The sequence below is a fragment of the Ictalurus furcatus genome, chromosome 5, assembly GCF_023375685.1.
Source record: "Ictalurus furcatus strain D&B chromosome 5, Billie_1.0, whole genome shotgun sequence".
NCBI classification, from domain to species: Eukaryota; Metazoa; Chordata; class Actinopteri; order Siluriformes; family Ictaluridae; genus Ictalurus; species Ictalurus furcatus.
Window position 1 is genome coordinate 19120297 of NC_071259.1, and position 21901 is coordinate 19142197.

A 21901-nucleotide genomic window follows, 5' to 3' on the forward strand; every position below is an offset into this window, starting at 1 on the left:
GTATACAGATACTTTGTGTTTGGCTTTTCAAATAACGAATGAGAGACTAAAGACAAAATGATTTAATGCCTTTAAGCGTAACTGGGAATACATAAAATCGGAGTTAATCTTTGGTAAATATTTTACCAAAGATTAACTCCGATTTTATGTATTCCCAGTTATATTTATACACACATTTTATATATATATATATATATATATATATATATATATATATATTTTCAATGTGTGTATGTGTATTATATATATAATTAATGAAAACACTTGCAAGTGCCTAAACTTACAGTATTTTTTCTTCTCCTATTCTAGTGATTTAGTAATGAAATGTGATTAATTATCAAGAGAGTGGTATATTTTGGTGTGCATCAGCCTTCGCCTTTTACAAATTACTGTGCAGGGATTGATTCTTAGCTCAAATTTGAAATCCAATATAAAAATAACTGGGCTGGATTAAAATCTTATCTAAAGCATATCTAAAAATCATATAAACTGGTGTTTTAGTGTTGCAGCTCTTGATTTGTTAGAAATCTTATGTCCTTGATGCATTTATTTTTCTTTAGTAATCTTCAGTAGCTTGCTCTGTCCAAGCTGCCTAGAGATTTTATAAATAAAAGAGCTTATCCAAAGTCTATTGCGGAATATATCTACAGAAGAAATGTTAGCACGCGCTGTTAAAAGTAAAGATAGCGTTTTGTTGTTTACGTTATATTTTTAAAAACTTTTATGAAAAATAATCTGAATAAATATGGTTAGGCGCTTTTTTTTTAACCCAACAATGACAATTATATCAGATTTATAGTGTTTTACTCCATCCATCCTTATATTTTGACTCACTAGCTTTATTTAAATGGCAGAGACTTGAGGTATGGTGAATAACACAATATTTACATGTAGCTGATTTTAGGGACCCTAAATCAATCAAAGTTCCAAGAGATACAGCAGTTATTGCAGTGCAGACCTCGTACGGCCTCCAACGTTTAACAGTTTACCAACATTTACATCACCAGTTTTTCCATTTGAGTGGACATAGTATATTGCAGCTGTTATATAATCATACAGTGTATATTTCATATTAAATAAAGCCCCATATAGCCATTTAGCGAAGTAGGTCAATGAAGCTTTGTGCTTTCAAAATTATGCTAAATTGTGCTATACGGTGCTTTATGAAACACCTTCTTGTCATATCTCAGTATGGTGTGTACTAATTGAAGAATGAATGTGTCTCTGTGTGTGCGTGTGTATATACTGTATATATTTATATATAAGTTCATATGTGCTGATCTGAGCTTTTGCTCATGTAGTCACACCTTTGAGGATTAGCAAATTTTGTTGGCATGATTACTTTTTTTATGAGAAACTCTTGTGTTACTGCTTCATTGTGTTACAGATGAAACATGAGACCTACAGTGTTCAGTAACATTACAACAGCTAAAACAGGAAGAAAAAAAAAGAGGATACATTTGTAAAGATAACAAAGGACAGTTAATCAGAAGATTCTAGATGTATCCCAGTCAGCTTTTGAGCACCCTCTCTATGGCCATTCCCCCCATTAACTATTTTTCAATCTGTCCTTTCATCTTACCATCTCCTGGTCTATAAAATTTTTTCCCCTCGCCTTCCCAACCACCTTACTATAATTCTCTCTATCTCTGCCCTCATACGAAAGGCATGATGCCGTAGACAAGCAGGGCCATGACAGCGGCACTGAACAGGCCTGCTACAGGAACCGTGACGAACCAAGCCAGGAAAATGTTCCGGAAGAGATGCCAATCTACGGCCTTCCGTGAACGCAGCCAGCCAACAGCCACCACTGAACCCACCTGCACACACACACACACACGATCAGCAGCAGCATTGAACACAAATCATACGCTCAAAATATTGCAGGGGAATCTAGGTTAGTAAAATGACTAAATTGGGCCAATTTATGGAACTACTTCACAGGGATGTTTACTATCTGTGTTACTGCAATGTAGTGGAGCAGAAAAAGAGAGAACTCCTTTATACGTTAATTTATACATGTTTATTTCTATTTAATCTAGAAATATATCAAGATACGTTTCAGAGCCCTTTCTTTCCTGACCCTTTGTTTTCTCTCTCTAGTTCAGCAGGAACATCGGGGAAGTGTAATGAAGACAGAGTGAGGAGGAACATCTCCATACATGCTGCAAGTGTCAGGTTCCTGATAGAATTCTGAGCTGCTAGTCGAGGAAGCGATCTGCCTGTTCTTATACGGTCACTGTAACCTAAGCTGCCTGGCAGCGGGAGGGGTGGCGGGCAGGGGGGGCTAGTAGGTTGAGGGGACTAAATCTGGAGTTAAGTCAAACAACAGAAAGTCAACAACAGGCAGGACGTTCATCATTATAGACACTGCAGGATAAATGTGATTTAAGGGGAACTTATCTGATGCTCTCAGGCTGAAAGAGTTCAATATGCATGAATAGATGGTGGAGCCTCGATTTATGAGTTCAAATTTACAGAGGCATATTACTGGCTTAATCATTGATAAAGTACATGTCACTGGCACATAATGTTATGGAAATGTAACCCTCAGGCTCCTTACAGGTGCAGGTTAGTTCCTTTTTATACCACAGTGCTGCTGATTTCTGAAATCTGATTGGTCAGAAGGTGTTAGTGTTCTAAAACAGCAAACAGATCTGACAGCGGTGACGGGTTTATATTAATGCGTTCATTCTAATGTTATTGTTTCTAGAACAACTCCTCAATCATAGGGACTTGGCAGACAACCTACATAAGTCTAATAATAAACTGGCTATGTAAAAAAAAAAAAAAAAAAAAAAAAGTTATTTAACAAAGTAAAATGTTTAATTGTTGATCTGGTGTAAGGAGGTATTTATTTAGAGTCTTCAGAACTTTGTGCTTTCCAGTAAGTTATGAACTTTAATAAAGAGGAAGATGTTTATATGGGATGACTGTTTATAACTGCTATAATGTGAGTGATAACAAGAACTAACTTGTTTTGAAGACTCAAAAACAACATTAAATGTAATTATGTAAATTATATCTGGTTAAAAATGTATGACGTGTTGTTCATTAATAAATTAGAAATTGTAATCGTTGGCAAATCGCTGTGGTATAAGTAGAGGAGAACACTTTGGGACATGCTGTTATGGACAGAGAATCCTCTCTGGGCTGTATCGCACCAACCCAATGTGGAATGTTTTCCTAGAACAGCACATCCCATCATGTTTTATTCCTTACTTATTAAATAGTGGATAAATCTGTACTGTATTCATCACCACTAATGACAAGTCATACTGCCATTCTGGGGGCTTTGAGTAGTCATGAACTGTACATGCTATTCATTCATGAAAGGTCAGGTCATTCTGATAAGGTTCCACAAACAGCCAAGCATCTGCATGTGGAGTCTCCATTCAGACCTGCCAAAATCTTGATGGTTCCTAGTACTGTGAGAGGAAAATGGCATAACGACAGCCTCAGCTCTGCCACAAGAGTCTTGAGGGTAGAAGTACTGTTTGGAACTAGACATACTGTTCTAATCACCCATGTTTGCGGCTGAAAAACCGTTAAAGAAAAAAAAGAAAGAGAAAACAAAAAAACAAAACAAAACAAAACAAAAAAAACGCACACACACACACTCCACTTTGTATCAGCCTATTCCACAATACGGAACTAAATGTGAAGAAGCCCCCAGAAAACATTTCTACTCAAAGAGGAATAGATGAATTTGCATTTTTGTATTTTTCCATAAATTCAAATATGAAAAACAAACAAAAAAAGGTTTTAATCGGAGTTATGAATACGGTTAATAGCATAGTTATCCTTAATGCTAAGTCTGACATTCTAATTAAATGAATGTAGTTATATTCAAAGCAGATGTTCAGAGTAGTTTTATGTAGTTTTAGTTCAAAATGCTGCAAATTTCAGTCTCTGGAATTTAATCGCAAGAGTAATGATTAATCTTACAATTATGATTTCACATAGCAAGTAGCTAGGCATGTAAGCGAGGTGTGATTAGCGCTTAGGTGATTACACTAATGAGGGGCTGAACTCTACCAAAGCTTCCCTATGACAGCTTCGGTACCTTGCAGTGGGTGGAGCTTATGGGAATGCCCACATTTGAAGCAATAAGCACTGTTAGAGCACTCATTACTTCAAGACAAAATCCACTGTGAATAGACAAAGACAGAAGGAGACAGAAAACAGACAGAGAGATAAATGAGACACAGAATGGAGCAACACACTGCATGACCCCAAGCAAACAGACACCACAAAAACAGAGGAACTTGCCACAGAGACAGAAAGGGGGAGAAGATGCCAAGTTCTCGTTGACCCTGGAGGCATGGAGTCTTGGGTTAAGACAAGCGCAAGGAGCTCTTGTCCTCTTTTCCAGAGAGTCTGAGAGTGCTGCATTGCCCCAGCCGAGAAGCTGCATTCAATTATGTGGAACGTGACTCTGTTCAATTGATATTTGTGTGCAATTGAGAAGGCTGGCGGTTATCGGAAACCATTTCCAGGCACACGGTGCCAGGATTGGGACAGTGTTGATTATATAAAGATCAGAGAACCTGATTGTTGGCCATGTGCCTTAGGCTCATAAAAAGCCCTACCATGTCTGATGAGAACATGCTACATTTCCATATTTCTACAAGTCTATTCATGCTGTATATGAATCCTGATGTTTATACTAAGTCAGGTAACGTGCATCTCTTTTATGGTTTACAACAATCACCTATGGCAGCCTGATAAGTTTGGAGATTTTGCAGCAGCTCTGTATCCCTCTGAAAACGTGGTCACTCCTTTTCTTTTTTTTTTAGCCATCACCTGAACCAGTGTTTACCTTGCAGTGCGTGGTACTGATAGGGAGTCCAATATTGGACGCCAGCACAACAGTCACCGCTGAAGCCAGCTCAATAGTGAATCCACTGCGGGGAGGGCAACAAAAGATCATTTTATATGGTCATACCTGTACTGAGACCAGTATCACCAATGCATGCACAGTCCAGGCGGACATGCATTCAGAAAGAAATGATTGGTTTAGTTCATGCAAAACTACGGGCAGAAAATATCATGCGAAAGTGTGAAAAATATCATGAGAAAATGTAGGAGATGTCTTTTGTGTGTGTGTATATATATATATATACATATACATATATATATATATATATATATATAATGAATGGTTGAATTGCCAGATTAGTTATGTGTTAAGAATGCGAGATGTGTCGTTTTAATTAAGTCTTATTCTGTCCCATGAACAAACGCATGCACACACACACATATACAAAAACACAAACACAGATGGAGGGAGTGCAAAATTTATGCCTTGTTCAAAATGTGTTTCTGTTGGTTTCCTGAAGCAGCTTTACTTAAAAACCTCCATTTTTAGTGGTGTGGTGGCTCAGTTGTCACCTTACAGCTCCAGGGTCTCTGGTTTGATCCACAGCTCAGGTTACTATCCATTTCTCCCTGTGCTCATGTAGGTTTCCTCCCACCTCCAAAAAATATGCTGGTAGGTGGATTGGCTACTCTAAATTGCCCCTAGGTATGAATGTGTGTGTGTGTGTGTGTGTGTGTGTGTGTGTGTGTGTGTGTGTGTGCACGCACACATGGTGCCCTGCAAAGAACTGGCATTCTATCCAGGGTGAATAATCCTGCCTTGTGCCCATACAGACATTTTAACCAACCTACATTAGACAAACTTATTTATTTGCTGTCTTTTAAAAACACAAGTACTTCAGACAATAACTGCTCATGTCAGAATAATTATGAGCTGACATCAGGCCACAGCAACAGTTAAATCTCTATGAATGTATTTTTGAGATATTTTGACAGATTTAGATATTAGTTTATAATAATTTATTCAGTTCCGGTCCAGTAACTTGATTGGTCAAGCAATGTTCCAAGAGTGCTTATATTTCCTAAAATTGTACTGGGACGTTTGACTGTGTGCATCACTGCATTAGTCCGTGTTTGAAACATAAAATCCCATTTCCTAGTTCGAAACCACTGCTACAGCAGTGTTAGCGACATCATCAGCATACATGCCAAATGACATTTTTCATGATATAACTTTTGACTTACAACATGCCAGATGAAGATGGAAAAAGAAGCAGCAATGGCAATTTCACTGGAAGCACCTTTAACAGGAATGTACCATGTAGCCCAGAGGTCAGGAATCTTTTCAGCTGGCAGAGCCATAAAAGGCAGAAAGTTATGTTTTTTCTTTAAAAAGCCAGAGAAATGTGAACATATTTTTCATGTTTTTATATGCTTATTATTATTATTATTATTATTATTATTATTATTATCTTTACTATTATTGCATAGTTATAAAAAGTGGTAATGTAATAAAAGCCATTTCACATTTTGCGAGTTCTTGACGCAACAGCCTGCACTTCACCTAATAGGCCTGTTGGTGGCACTTGGACTTCATTTAACCAACTATGATAGCTTGTAAATCAATACAAGATGCCGTACGCAAGTAAGAGAAAATTGAACACTACTTACCATTTATGCAACTTCCACAAATGTAAATTTGTCTGTCCATTTGAACTGGAAAGAACTATACTAGTCATCTTTTGTTTTTTCTCCTTTTAGCCATTTCATCTTTGTTAAAAAACTGAAAACTGACTGGCTATGTAGTTTTCGACCGATTTACGAATTAGACTGGGAAATCACTGCTCTGCTCCACATTGTTGTGCCACATCACGATTGGTTGGTGTCTACATAAACAGGCATCGATTATGACTTATGTAATATTTTAAAATATGTAAAGTTTTAGTTGAATCAACACCCTAGCTTTCATGATAGTAATTGCTTTTATTTATTTATTCCTACCGTCGAGCCATTGGCAATCACAGAAAGAGACATTTATGGCTTACGAGCCCTAGGTTCCCCACCCCTGATGTAGCAGGTTAATATTAACTGGCTCTAATTCAGTGTTCTTGGTCCACAAATATCTGTTTATTGTACTACAGGTCCAGGCCTCAATATTGACAATATGACGTCTATAATGATTTAAATCTCAGAATTACCTTGGATGCTGCTGAGTTAAAAGATAGACAGCGCACTGGTCATGGGATCACGTTCTTCTATGGAGAGCCTGACACCATTACCAGAACGGGAATCATCCACAACTGAAGTGCTAATACCCAGATACGGTGCCAGATCACAACAATCGGTATGCTCTACTTTGTAACTGTTAATAAGAGCTCTTCAATAGCTTTTAAATAACAGCATCACCACCTCTGCGATCTATGGTGCCCAAGATAGAGAGCAAGGGAGTCAGGCATTTTAGCCATTTTGGAGCTCTATTTCTGGCTGCGACAAAGCTCATTATGTTTCAATCGATCATATACTAAAGTCTCCAGTTCATAGACTTTGTTTATTCAGATCAACTGAACTGCAGGAGCCTGGCTGCAGTGTCCATCCGGTATGCTCTACTGGGCTTGCCCTCTCACCTCATCCTCACTGGACCAGTGCTCAGCAGCAGCTACCACTTCTAATGCAAGTCTGAAGCTCTTATAACATATACAGGACACATAGAGTGTAAAAATGCTTATTTTTATTAAGCTGTCTAGTCTACAAAATGGCAGAGGTTATTGTTTCCTGTTCTGGCACCACAACGATGATGATGTATTGTATAATACACTGATCAACCATAACATTAAAACCACTGAAGGGTGAAGAGAATAACATTGACTATGTCGTTACAATGGCACTGGTTACAACCTGTCTAGGGGATATATTAGACAGCAAATGAACAGTCAGGTCTCAAAGTGGATGTGTTGGAAGCAGGAAAAACGGGCAAGCTTAAAGGATATGAGCGACTTTAACAAGGGCCAAATTGTGATGGCTAGACGACTGGGTCAGAGCATCTCCAAAACGGAAGGTCTTGTGGGGTGTTCCCGGTATGTAGTGATTAGTACCTACCAAAAAGGCACCAGGATGCACTATGGGAAGAAGGCAAGCCAGTGGAAGTTTGTTTGTTTGTTTTTTAATGCCATACCAGCTTCTATTGCTGTTTTCATAGCGAGAAATGTCTAACGGACTCTATATAAAGGTTTTTAAAATCTATTTTTCTTAAAAACTCTCAAATTGCATTAGGTTTGAATTTGTTAAAAATTTCTTCCGGAGTGTTGACTGAATAAAAAAGATTTCTCACAGGGTTAAGACCAGTACAGTCTAATAAAACATGTTTCAAGGATAATGGATCCTGGCAGAAGGTACATGTTGGTGAGTCTTCTCCCAATATTAAAAACTTGTGTCATCCTGGAGTGACCTATTTGACAGCGGGTGTAGACGGTCTGGTCCCAGTGATTTAAAAACAGAGAAACGTTTCTTTTGCCAACAACAGGGCTGATTTCATGGAGTTTGTTCATGGTGCATTGGTCCCACTCAGTTTTCCATTTATTGTTAATGTATGCAAGCCGGTGGAAGCAGTGTGATGTTCTCCTGGGAAACCGTGGGTCCTGCCATTCATGTGGATCTTACTTTGAAATGCACTGCATGACCACACCATGACCAATTAAAATATTCACCCAGTATGATGATATATTTCAACCTATATTTACTAGGTACGTAGTGTTGTATACAGCTTAAGAAGTGAAGTTTAATATCCCATATGAAAAAAAGAAGCTTTTTAATACACAAGTGGTTCATTTTATTTTAATTGTACTGTGTTCCAGTTATAAAGTCAAGTGGTTGCTGTTCGACAGAGGGGTGTTTTGTTTTGACGTGTTTTTCTTGTCACCATAAGAGCACAAGGTCATAATGGTTCTGTGTTCAAGTGTAACGCTAAATTTAGCAGATGTACACAGTTTGATGAGGAGGGCACAAATAGTGATAATAGTTGTCCTTTCTCAAACATTCCATCTTTAAAAAAAACTTGTACTCATTCCACAGCTGCATGTAGCCTAATGTGTGAGCGACAAAGCTGAAGCTTTACTGTCCTAATCTACTTAGATTTTAATAGGACAAACAGCCATGACCTACTTGGTGAGGCAAATTCTTTGGATCCTAACTGAGCATAATGACTGGAAAAATGCTGCTTTTGTAAGTGAATGTGGCGGCTTGCATAAAACAATTTCAATATTAACCCAGAAAAGGAAAGTAGGAACCTTTTAAAACAAAAGGCAGTTTAAAAAAAAACAAAAAAAACAAAAAAAACAGAAGAAATTCATGCATATAGAGAGTTAAATTCATATGTTGTGAAAAATAGAACGAAAAACATAACGCTCATGCACCAGATCGGCCATGCAGACAGGAGGGGTGTGATCTCACCTGGAAGGCGTGATGGGCGTGAGGTCCTTGCCCATGGTCTGGATTACACGGCGTCCCCACACCCACAGGCCAGTGCAGATGCCGATGCCACCATACAACAGCAGCCATACAGGTGTGGCTGCATCCTGCATTACCCCACCCTGTTCATAGATCATCCACAGTGCCACCAGTGGGCCGATGGCATTACTGCCAGGTAGAAAAAGCATTCTTATGCTTAGAAACATCACAACTCCGCACCAAACATAGATATTAAGTCAACAATAAGGTCTTTCTGGGTATGGCTAAAAGCATGCTTAATTATGTTCAATCATATTTCATCAAGGACTGGCGTTCCATCCAGACTACAGTATATTCCCGCCTCACACCCAGTGTTCCTGGGATAGGCTCCGGATCCACCACAACCCTGATCAGGATAAAGCAGTTACTGAAGATGAATGAAGGATGAATCAGTGCTTCATCATTTATGAGTCAAACTGATATTTATCACGTAAGAAAATAATCTTCTTCTAAATGCATTAATTAATTTAAAACTTTCAATCACTAAATTAATGATCAGACAGTGATTCACTCAGTGATTTGTTCAGACAGTGACTCACGGAAATTACCTTTTTTTTGCTTCAGGTTTACCCAGACCATTCATTATCAGTGTACTTTCATTTCATAGTGTTAGACTCCGAATGGATGACATAATTATCTAATCTCTGTAATAAAGTGATTTTCACGTCCATCAAGCACATAATGGAAAACGTATTTTTTATTAATATAGTAATTTGTAGTAATAATAATTTCCAATAAAACAGGACATAAAGGTTACCTTATGACAAGCAGCCTACCTGACATCATTGCCACCGTGTGCAAAGGACCCAAAGCAGGCAGTGAGGATCTGAAGAAAGTGGAAGAGCAGAAAAACCTGGGGCTTGTCCTTCTCTTCTTTGTCCTCATCAACACAGTCCTCCAGCACCACTCCTGCACCTTGAGCCTCATGCTTCTCGGATCCCAGTTTTACATCCACGCCCCCCTCGTCTGCCTCGATTTCAGCCTCGGCCACGGCGTTGCAGTAGCTAGAGTAGCTGTCATAACGGACACGCTTCTTAGAATAGGAGACTGTGTCACCCACCAGCTTCTCACTGTCCTCAGGTGGCGCTGCGGCATTTGACTCGGAGCGCAACAGGGGCTGTACGGCCAAGCCGCAGATGGCCGCTGTGTAGCACGTGTAGCTGTTGTTGCGGCGTAGGACCCGGTGGCTGACGTCAGGCCGCTCTTCCTCCAGCCGGCCCACATGGATCTTGTGTAGCAGATCCTTGTAGAGACCAGAATCCTTGTGCACAGTGTGGTACACCTGGCCGTCACTGCGCATATGTCCATCAAAAGCAAAGCTTCCATTGGACACTGGCGATTTCAAACAGCCATTTGTCATGGAGTGAGTGCGACCTGGTGGGATATGATGAGCAGTTTGCAAGTCAAGCATCACCATGTTTATTTTAGATCATTTTGTTTTTTAATAATAATAATAATAATAATAATAATAATAATAGCACATTTCATAACTTAAGCACAAATGGTTTTACATGAGATTATAACAAATTAACGTAGTAACATAAAACATGCTGAAGACAATATAATAACTGTTACTAAATACAAAATTTCCCATACACGTGGGAAATCTTGGACTGAATGTGGCGGAGAGCGTTGTGTAACACACAAATTCATGGTTTCATGAATTTCCAAAGACTTGCGGAATCTATGCAAAGCTGTTCTGGCGGCTTGCGGTGGCCCAGCACCTTACACATTATGCTGTTTACTTGGGTTTTTTTCCATTTAATTTGTCATCCGTTTGTACATATAATTTACCGTGTGTTTCTAGCACAATTCTTGTGGTAAAATGAATGGTGTCCCATTAAATTCCCATTAAATCACAACAGTTAATAAAAATCTCATTAAATAATATTCGAATAAAAACTTAAATAAATAGAAGATGCACAGACATAGGGGCTAAGTCAAACAGCTAAGCAAAATCAATAACTCATGAAAAATACATGGCTATAAACTCACCATACACCCGGCCATTAGGAAGGACGGTGCCACCATTGGCCAGGCTATTTAGCTCCCCAGTGGATTCCCCAGCCAAGGGCAGTTCAGAATCGTCATTCCCCTTTGCCCCTGGAAGCTCTTTAAACACTGGAGCCTCCTCTTCTTCCTCGGGAATCTTATCTAGACTCTCATCAGAGATGCGTGAGAGAACATGTTCTTTTTTCAAACGACCTGGACATGGACAAAAGGAGGACGTGTGATTTTCTGAGCTGAAAAACCTACAGTCTTTGTTCTAGATGGGTATAAAGGAATCATTGCTTTTGCATTAGTCTCACCAGTCGAAACACTTTGCAGTATGTACAACTCCATTAGGCAAGGAGAATCGCCACGAAATGAACCATAGTGTTAGATAGCAAGGCATCTAAATAACGTGGCTACGAAAACAAATATTGAGTGTTTCTTTAATTTATCATTTAGTATTTAGCAAAGTCATGAAATGTCTTATTAATTATTATTATATAAATAATTTTTATATATAATGCTGCATAAAATTATCAATAACAATGTAGCACTGCTACCTGTTTTTTTGCAACATCAGCCAACACGTACGTAAAATTCTACACTATGTATATTTATTACTATTTGTTGCTCACCCTCTACTGTGAAATATTCCATTTGTCACTTATCTGTATATAAACGAGGTGTTATTCATCTGTATATTCATATTCTTATTCATCTGTACATAATTTGAGGTGTTCATTGTGCTCATATTACAGTTACTATTTTTTTTTTACTATTATTCTTATTTTTCAATTACTATTTTTTAAAATAATCTTTCATTTATCATTTTTCTATTCTATTCCTATTTAATGTGTATTCTTTCTTATCTGTTTTGTGTAAATGAGCTGCTGTAACAAGGGAATTTCCCCAGCATGGGATCAATTAAGTTTATCTTATCTTAATATTATATTGTATTATAAACCCAGCCTTTTACTTCAAACATAATGTTCATGCATTAGCTAAGTCAATTACCGTGCTGCTTGAAACATGACCAAACAACACAACTAAATATTAAATCCCACTCATTTCAAAGCTGCAGCCAGAGTACAACGCGCCTGTGATCAATTTACCATGAGAAATCCGTGCGATTTTAAAACTCAGAACACAGTGAAATGGCCAAATAAACAGCTGCAGAGTTTATTTTCATTGTGATCATTTTGACACAGGTTAAGCAAAAACATGAGGCTACAAGCCACAGCCAGCAAAAAGGACGCTCCACTGTGCAGCTTCCCGGCGGTGCAACAGATGGTAACCACCAGGTTCTGTTCATTACTTAACAATGCATTTCCTATTAACCTCTGCCATTTGACTTGATAGCATTACAGCTGTAATTTTGCTTTAAATACCTAATGCCTCTCAAATATTACAATCCGTTTAATGGTAGATGTGAGTATTAATAAGAGATAAAGGAATGTGATCATGGACAAAAATAAAATAAAGTGAATAAGTTTTTTGTTGATTAATTCATTCATTAACAAAGTCTTAAATCATTTTTTCTTAAATTAAATTCAGCCACCAAATACTTCAGCTTTATTCTACCTCTTATTTTACTTTTCTAGATTCCCTAGACTTATTCTACCTCCTCTCCTACTTATTTTACCCTCCTTCCTACTGAGCTAAAGCTCTGTAATTTTGAAAAAGCTAGATTATTAATAAGAACACATTCATAAAAGCAAAACTTCTGTTATGCATAAACTTGACTTATGACTTTGCAAAAAATCTGGGGATAATTAAACTAAACCACCGTTTGGAAACGAAGCCAAACATGGTTTGTGGAGTGCTTGTAAATCACTATCTTAGCATGTGAACCTACTTGCTATTTTCCTTCTCATCCAGGGGCAGACAAAGATCCAGACCACAGCAGCACACACCAGAGAGCCGGCCAGGGTGATGAGGGCGATGGCCCACACTGGGAGCATCTCCAAGCCTAACACTGCAGGGGTACAGACACACAGTTCAGAACGACAGGGAACAGAGTGCACACCTGGCAGATTAACAAATCGCCTTGGGTTAAACAGATGGTCTTCCAATAAACTAGACTTTGTCCTTTTTCAGGTTTATATAAAACTATCTGAAGCACATCTGCAAACGCAAACAAAGCGTTTTACATAAAAAGCATGATACAATTACAAGAATGAGCAGTGTTAACCACAGTGTCTGCAGCATTTTGCACTGAATGTGATAAAGCACATTTATTCGATTAGCTGTCCCTTTAAGGGAGCGATGACTCACAGGGAGCTCCTGTGTACATGATGGAGAATGTGTTGATGCCGATAGTTGATGCATAGAAGAGGGGCAAAGCACGGAGGCCATTTGGAACAGGATCATCCTACAACAAGAAACAAAATACTGATCAACAGTGACAAACAATGAGGAAATATTTATTTACAGGTGTAATGTATCTTTTCCTGCTGTAACTCCATTTTACTGGGAAGGTCATTAGGCCCCTAGGGTGGGTCTAAACAAGTGTATGTCTTTATAAAAAAAATTAAATAAAAATAAATAAATAAATAAATAGACTGCTGCAACATTAGAAAACAATACTGGTCCAAGTACAAAGACTGAATCACAAATGGAATGTATCTTATAAGTACGCTCAATCTGAGGAAATATATCTGACTGACAAAGTGTATGGCTACGGGCAATTACAACCCCGATTCCAAAAAGTTGGGACACTGTGTAAAATGTAAATAAAAACAGAATGCAATGTTTTGCAAATCTCATAAACCCATATGTTATTCACAATAGAACAGAAAACATATCAAATGTTTAAAATGACTTTGCCTCTCTAAGATACTCTTTTTATACCCAATCATGTTACTGACCTGTTGCCAATTAACCTAATTAGTTGCAAAATGTTCCTTCAGCTGTTTCTGTTTAGTAACACTTACTTTTGCCCCCGTACCAACTTTTTTGAGATATGTTGCGGCCATCAAATTCAAAATTACCTTGTTTTTTCCTTAAAATGGTACATTTCCTTAAACACTTGGTATCTTTCTATGTTCTATTGTGAGTAACATATGGGTTTATGAGATTTGCAAATCATTACACTCTGTTTCATTTTCATTTATTTTACCCAGCATCCCAACTTTTTCAGAATTGGGGTTGTATATTACAAACGCAAAATGCAATACATACAAAATAGACAAGTATCTACACAGCATAGAGATCATTCTGAAAACATGCGACTTTAAACTTACTTTATTAAGAATGAAAAATCTGATGACATAGAAGAGTAGGCCAGACATGAGGCCTGACAGCAGAGGAGAGATGAACCATGAGGCAACTGAAGCACACAGAAATTATTTCGGTTATTTCATAACAATAAGGCAAATGGTATGCTGATATGAACAATGTAATACAATGTATATAGTGGTTAATAGAGTTTAAAAGTTATTTAGTTCTCAAGTTAATACTGCTCAGTTTAAAAACATACCAATTTTGACTAGCTGCATCCACTGTACTCCTTTGGTGCCAATGGCCACCATAGAGAAGCCAATAGTAGACCCCACTATACAATGGGTTCCAGAAATTGGCAACTTAAGGAACGAGGCAATGAGCTGCCAAACCGCAGACCCTGAGAAAGAAGGTGAAACACATAACTCACACAGGCAGGGAGTCTTTTAGCCACATGCTTCCCCTCTTGTTTCTTAGGTTTATACTCTATACTGCCATTATTATTAAAAAGATTTAAAACACTAAAAGAAAAAACTTGGAAGGAAAGCAAACAAAGAATCATGCTGCGTACTCCTTAACACATTCTCTCTGAGCACTTTCATTCCTGGATCCATTAGTCTACATTTTCTGGGAAAATAAAGACCCCATTCAGGAACTTGGCATCTGTAAGGAGTATCAGTCAGCCCTCAAACAACATGTGACCATATGTTTACTCTACCACTGTGGACCTAGTATTGGCAGTTCACAGTTGAATAGGAAAAGGAAAAAAAATAAACCCGAATTAACAGTTGCTTTACATTTTCACATTTAATCCCAGTTCATAAATTTAAGCTGTCATAAATTAGTTTAAATCAAAATATAACTTACCAACCATGGCGCTGACCTCGCCTGCCATCAGTATAGGTACAGTATCATTGTACAAGTTGACATCTATAATCCCCTTCCGAATGGTCTCACCCACTTTTGCGCCAAGGAGTATGGAGCCCAGCGTTTCAAAAATGGAGGCCAGGATACAGGCCTGGCGTAACGTGACAACCCCCGAGCCCACCGCTGTGCCGAATGAGTTTGCTACATCGTTGGCTCCCACTGAAAATGCCAGGATGAAGGCGATGATGAACCCAATTACAACCAGCCATAGATACGACGATAAATCCATTATGGTGTCTGTTCTTAAATTTGATTCAAATAAAATTAAACAACTCTGGAGCGATAAATTAAACAAAAGTAAGGTGCTTTGTTTTTAAAGGAAAAAAAATCCCCTTCTTTTTTCGTTAGACGCTCTTCTTCCCCTGGCCGAGTGTGTTCTAGGGGGAGAAGGTACACTGCTAACTAAGCCGTTTAACCTCTGAAGTCTCTGAAGCTGTGAGCAATGCAGGCAGGAGAGGGCATTCCATTGTTTGGCGCTCTTCGTGTCTTGTTGACCAAGAAGTCCTCAGCTGTCAAAACAATAAATAAAGAAATTATTGCAGAGCACTCTCCTCCTGTTTGTGCATGCAGCAGAATTACACAGACAGACAAAAATTAAAAATAAATAAAAAAAACTGTAGGAGAGCAAAAAGGCCAGAAAGGTGGAGAAACATGTGGGGGGAGAAGAGAGAAAAGCTTCAAATGACAATCATCCCAGTACAAACCTAACAGCTTTAGAATGTCCCTTTCAAGCAAAACTGAACTTCTTATAAAAACACAAATCATATTCATATAAGAATGTTAGATCCTTAATGGAGATTTGCCATCAACAGAGAAAGAATGTACTAAATCCGCACCTCAGGTTGGATTCTCAGCAGGGTTTCAGGGCTTGCATTCAAACTCAGCAGCAGACTAGTTATGCTCAAGCCTAAGCAAAAATGTGGCGTATCAGTCCCCAATACCCATTTGCACTAATACGGCTTCCTGCTTTGCTGCTTTCAACAGGATTAGATTGTTGTTGAGTCACATTCGCTGGAACATGGGAGGTCTGTAAATGTGCCACTACATGTCGGCTGCAATGCTGACCATGTTCATGGAAATCAGAAATGTACAGGGGTTTTTTTCAGTTTTACTCATTTTTGTGTCTGATCATCATTGGGAAAGCCACTAATTGTAACTCAGCAATATGTGATGCTGCAATGCATTTTTAGCATAGTGTGATAAACATTATATAAACACTATACTGCACTTTGATAAATCAGTGCTGCTCTTTCATTTAAGATCTATTGCAAAGTTAAAACTGTTGCTCTCTAGAAAAGGCCTAGAAACCGTGATCCATGCTCTTGTTACATCAAGGTTGGACTACCGTAATTCTTTGTACGCTGGCCTTTCTCAATCTGCCTTATCTCATCTGCAGCTTGTGGAAAATGCAGCAGGTAGATTTTTAACAGGGCTCAAAAGGAATCATATTTCCCCTATTCTGACATCTATTCTCTAGCTTCCAGTCAAGTTCAGAATTGATTTTAAAATTCTAACTTATGTATGCAAAGCTCTTTCTGGTTCTGCTCCACAGTACATCACTGACCATCTTCACCTTTACTCTCCTACTAGAGCATTAAGATAATGTAATCAACTCCTTTTGTCTGTCCCCCATTGTCAAACTTTTCCGTGGTTGGTCCCAAACTTTTTAACGGTCTCCCTTTTCACGTGGGGGTCCACTCCATCTTCAGCCATTTTAAAATCTTTGGTGTTATAATGTTATTTCAATGTGATGAATTTGAATGTTTTGTACAGAACTTTGGATCAACTGCTTCAAATGTGCTTTATAAATAAATTTGACTTGACGTGAACACAAAGTTTGTCGTAGTTACAGGTGTTGCGCAATAAATTATAGCACAGAATTATTTGTCTATATTAGTTTTAAGTCTACATCTAACAATTGTTATTTATATGCTTTGTAATGTCTTCAAAAGATGATCAATGAACAGATTCAAATATACATTAAATTCTCACAGATTTATTCTCTGTGTCTGACCTAAACCCATGTTTCTACCTAGGGTGAAAGGAAAAAATGGTGGCATTTTTCTAGCATGGTTTAGGTCTGCTTGTCTCCTTAGAGAGGGTATGGTCACTACAAAATCAATAAAGTTCATCCTGACTGATCACATTAATGTTGAAACATTTATATCCCGATAGGAGTTGTCTCTTCAGTGTTCCCATACATGGGTCATACAATTTGACTCGTTTGGCGAGTAACCAAAACCCAAACCTATGGACGAGTTTGAAAAATGTGTTAGACAGCACTCTCCTCCACCACCATCATCCTCATCCTCCTCCTCCTCCTCATCATCAAACCAATTGAGGGATCTGAGTCTGATGACTGAATTGAAATGCTTCAACTGAAAATTTAACTGAAAATATACACCTCAATAATTTGTTCAAACGTGAAATAATGGCAACATGAAACTAACTGCCAAATGAAAAAAATACGCTTTGTATATTAACTGCTGTTAATATATAACATTTTATGTAAACACTTTTGTATGCTGTAACTAGTTTGTGTTTTGTAGGCAGGATACTCAAGAATAAATGTTCTAATGGCAGCAATAAACAAAGATGATGTAAGACATTTGTGTAACGTACCTGATATCTGAATAGTTCGATATAATACATCTGTGCTTTGATTTGGTCTGTGGAAAGGGTCAGTGGCTGTAGAAGGTTTCCAAACCTCTGATCTAGACCTACTAACAAATTGTAGTCAAGGCAGCCTTCATGAAGGCACATGTCTTTTTTTTATGCTCTTACAATTTTACTTAAATTTTACTTAAAGGTGTATAAATGAAGTCCAAAATACTAAATTATAATACTAAAAAGATTGTGTATACAGTATATTATAATTGTACTATACAAAATGACCTGTAGCAAGCCCTGATTTTCAGCACTTCCTTTAACAACCTGTTAAACCTCAAATACAATTCATGTAAATCTCATGTCAGCTTGATGTTGTGGATACAAATCCATAAAAGATAATCAAGGAGCTGAAAGATTATTGTACCAAAAAGGTCATTCTTGGTGTTCCTGAATGAAATGTTAATTCTATATTCAGAAAAATCCTCAAAGATATGTGCACTGAATGCAACAGTAATTACTGCACTCCTTCTACTTTCCTTAAAGTGCACCTATTATGGTTTTGAAACATGCCTAATTTTGTTTTAAAGCTCTCATACAATAGATTTACATGCATCCACGGTCAAAAAACACTTTAATGTGTTTAAATTACATACTTTAAATTACCCCGTTAAATGATCGTTAAATGATCCATTCTATAGGATTCATTTTAAACTCCTTCTATCAGACAGCATACTCTGCTCTGATTGGTCAGATGTCCCAATCTGTTGTGATTGGTCTACCGCTGTCAGCGTGTGTCAGGAAAAGGAAACGCCCACTACCACAACGAGTTTCAGCTCTATCTGTTCGCCAGCAGTCGATGAAGACCAGAGGTGGGGCTTTTTGTTACAAACCTATGAAGGTTAATTCAGGAAGTAAGTCTGGAATTACTAACGATTCGTTTCAGCTGATCAGAATTGGTTCCTTCTTTTGGGAATCAATAACACTGTTTGTCGTGTGCTTTGATTTTTGAAACTTTGCACACTTTTTACATTCACAAGCAGCTACATAACACTACATGAAAGGTAATATTTGAAAAACCATAATAGATGCACTTTACCTCAGGCAGGAACTACAGCACATTCTTGTGAAACACTAAACCTTTTGGTTAAAGGGAATTAAATGTAAAGAGAGCAAGAGCCAGGTTAAGACATTCTCTAGGCATTAACATTTCGCATGCAGAAGTCAGGTGAGCTACAGAATCTGTCATGTAAACATCACATGGCTGGTTGAGACACCAAACATGCTTGCAAAGGATCAGATAGTTCGGTGACATTCCCACGTTCACGCTGCAGAGTCATCAAAACTGCTCATTCATAAACACACAAATGCAGTGCACAAAATAACCAATCCACACGCAGTCTATGCCTTAGAATACACAATGTCCTGTCACAATGGCACAATGATCTTTTCATGGCACAAGTCCTGGGTGTTAAAAGCGCTATCGATATATGCCCAGATTCACTGACAGTGCTGTATTTTTCAGTATGATTAACAGAAATATCAGCCCAAAGTTTAGTAGTGTTTGATGTAATAAGAGGATGCTTTAACTTTTTTTTTTAAATGTACATTTTCAGGTTTGTCACACATTGTACTTCAAATGGTGGTGGACAAGTATATTTTTTTGTCAGTAATTGTTTTAATATAGAATACCTCTGTACACCTAAACCTGGCAAAAACAGGGCAAGATTTTTATGACTTAAACAGATACAAGAGTCCAACAGATGTCTCTAGTACATTCCCGGGGAAAAACATTCAATTAACGTGCTATCTAGTGAGAACTGTTTTATAAATAAAGATGCAAAACTGTATAAATAACGCTATTAGTCATCACAGCACAGCTAATGTAACTTATAACGTTGGCTTATTTGTTCGTTTGATTGACAGGCATGTTATGACCAGTTCAACACATACCATACCTTACTGCAAATAAAAAAGAAAAAGGCATGAATTACTTAGTCCATGCTAGGCATGAAAGTGAAACTATACTCTTAAAAAAGAAAAAAGAAAAAAGACGGCATTCCTCAAGGGTGTTTTGGGTAATTTTGAATGTTCTTAGCATCCCAAAGGGGTTCTACTTGCAAGCCCTTTACTGGGGTTACTGTTTAGGTGTCATGTATCAGGAAACTCTGGACTCCAGTTCCCATCAGCCACTGCACTGCACTACATGTCACATGACCACCTGCACCTGATTCACGTTCTGTTAATGAGCACTCTTGTGTATATACGGTCATTGTCTGCACTGTTTCTCTGTCTTTCGTTGTCTTAGACTTCCATCTTTCATGTCACTGTGTTTTGTTTCTTGCCATAGAGTTTTGCCTAGTTGTCTTAGTGTCTTTATTTTGTTGTTTAAGTGTTTAATAAACGTTAATATATCTGTGATTGCTTCCGAACCAATCCTTGATTCGTGACAGAACGAAAGACCTTCAATTGGAAGCAGCAGATCGCTAGGATGGAGAACTGGGGCATTAGGATGCCACGCCAAAAGGAGGGGGAGTCTGTGGTCGGGGCTAATACCATCTCCCACCCTCCCTCCCCTATTATGGATCTCGTTCAGCCTACCCGCTCGTCTGAGGATGTTGCTCCGTCTCCTGCTGGACTCAAGAATTCCCCTCTGTTCAACAACCTCGCGCTCAATGCCGCTCTGCCTTCCGGCTCGGCTGAGGACGTCGCTCGGCCTTCCGGCTCGGCTGAGGACGTCGCTCGGCCTTCCGGCTCGGCTTAGGTCGTCGCTCGGCCTTCCTGCTCGGCTGAGGTCGTCGCTCGGCCTTCCTGCTCGGCTGAGGTCGTCTCTCTGCCTCTATGTTCCGCTGAAGACGTCGTTCCTCTTCTTTGCCGCGCACAGTATGTCACTCCCCCTTCCTGTTCCACGGAGGACATCGTTCCCCCCTCATGCTCTGCGGAGAGCATCGTTCCTCCGTTGGGCCTCGCGGAGAACCTCGTTCCTCTCCCTGGCCTCGCGGAGAACCTCGTTCCTCTCCCTGGGCTTGCGGAGAACCTCGCTCCCGCCTTGGGCCTCGCGGAGAACCTCGCCCCCGCCTTGGGCCTCGCGGAGAACCTCGCTCCCCTCTATTGCCTTGTGGAGAACATTGCTTCCCTCTCCTGTCCTGCGGAGGAAGTTGTCCCGCTGTTCTGTCACGCAGACATCGCTCCGCTTTCATGCTCCGCCGAGGACGTCGCTCCGCTTTCATGCTCCGCCGAGGACATCGCTCCGCTTTCATGCTCCGCAGGGACGTCCCACTGCTTTCCTGCACTGCTGAGTACGTCCTTCTGCCTCCCTGCTCCGTTGGGGGTTCCCATCAGCCACTGCACTGCACTACATGTCACATGACCACCTGCACTGGATTCACGTTCTGTTAATGAGCACTCTTGTGTGTATATATAGTCATTGTCTGCACTGTTTCTGTCTTTCGTTGTCTTAGACTTCCGTCTTTCATGTCACTGTGTTTTGTTTCTTGCCATAGAGTTTTGCCTAGTTGTCTTAGTGTCTTTGTTTTGTTGTTTAATTGTTTAATAAACGTTAATAAATCTGCGATTTGCTTCCGAACCAATCCTTGATTCGTGACAAGTGCTTTTTAAACAGAGGGACAAACCAAAGAACATTCAGTATACAGTAAACTACATACAGAATAAATCAATCCCGAAGACTTTCCCACATTGCAAAACTTGAAGGAAGAGTAGTCATTCAGATATGTTAAATAAATGTCTCCATACATAAAGCTTCACAAGGACAACACTTACAAGTTTTTCCTTGTTAAATAATTAAATTATGGGGGTTTTTTAAAATTAAGTT

The 21901-nt window shown here is 38.9% G+C and overlaps 1 protein-coding gene across 2 annotated transcripts in view; it reads right to left on the reverse strand.

Annotated features, from left to right (window-relative positions):
* Positions 1–207: 207 nt before the first annotated feature.
* slc20a2 (solute carrier family 20 member 2) overlaps positions 208–21901 on the reverse strand; it is a 36264-nt gene continuing 14570 nt past the window's right edge. The window contains exons 2-11 of one of the 2 annotated variants that reach the window (XM_053625039.1): positions 15403–15971; positions 14795–14935; positions 14559–14644; positions 13591–13687; positions 13172–13291; positions 11320–11529; positions 10101–10698; positions 9268–9453; positions 4823–4907; positions 208–1820 (exon numbers count right to left, since the gene is read on the reverse strand). In XM_053625039.1, coding sequence (XP_053481014.1) covers positions 1656–1820; positions 4823–4907; positions 9268–9453; positions 10101–10698; positions 11320–11529; positions 13172–13291; positions 13591–13687; positions 14559–14644; positions 14795–14935; positions 15403–15691 — 1977 coding nt within the window. In that variant the 5' untranslated portion in view covers positions 15692–15971 and the 3' untranslated portion in view covers positions 208–1655. The remainder of the gene's footprint in view (positions 1821–4822; positions 4908–9267; positions 9454–10100; positions 10699–11319; positions 11530–13171; positions 13292–13590; positions 13688–14558; positions 14645–14794; positions 14936–15402; positions 15972–21901) is intronic. The other variant, XM_053625040.1, reaches the window with a different exon arrangement.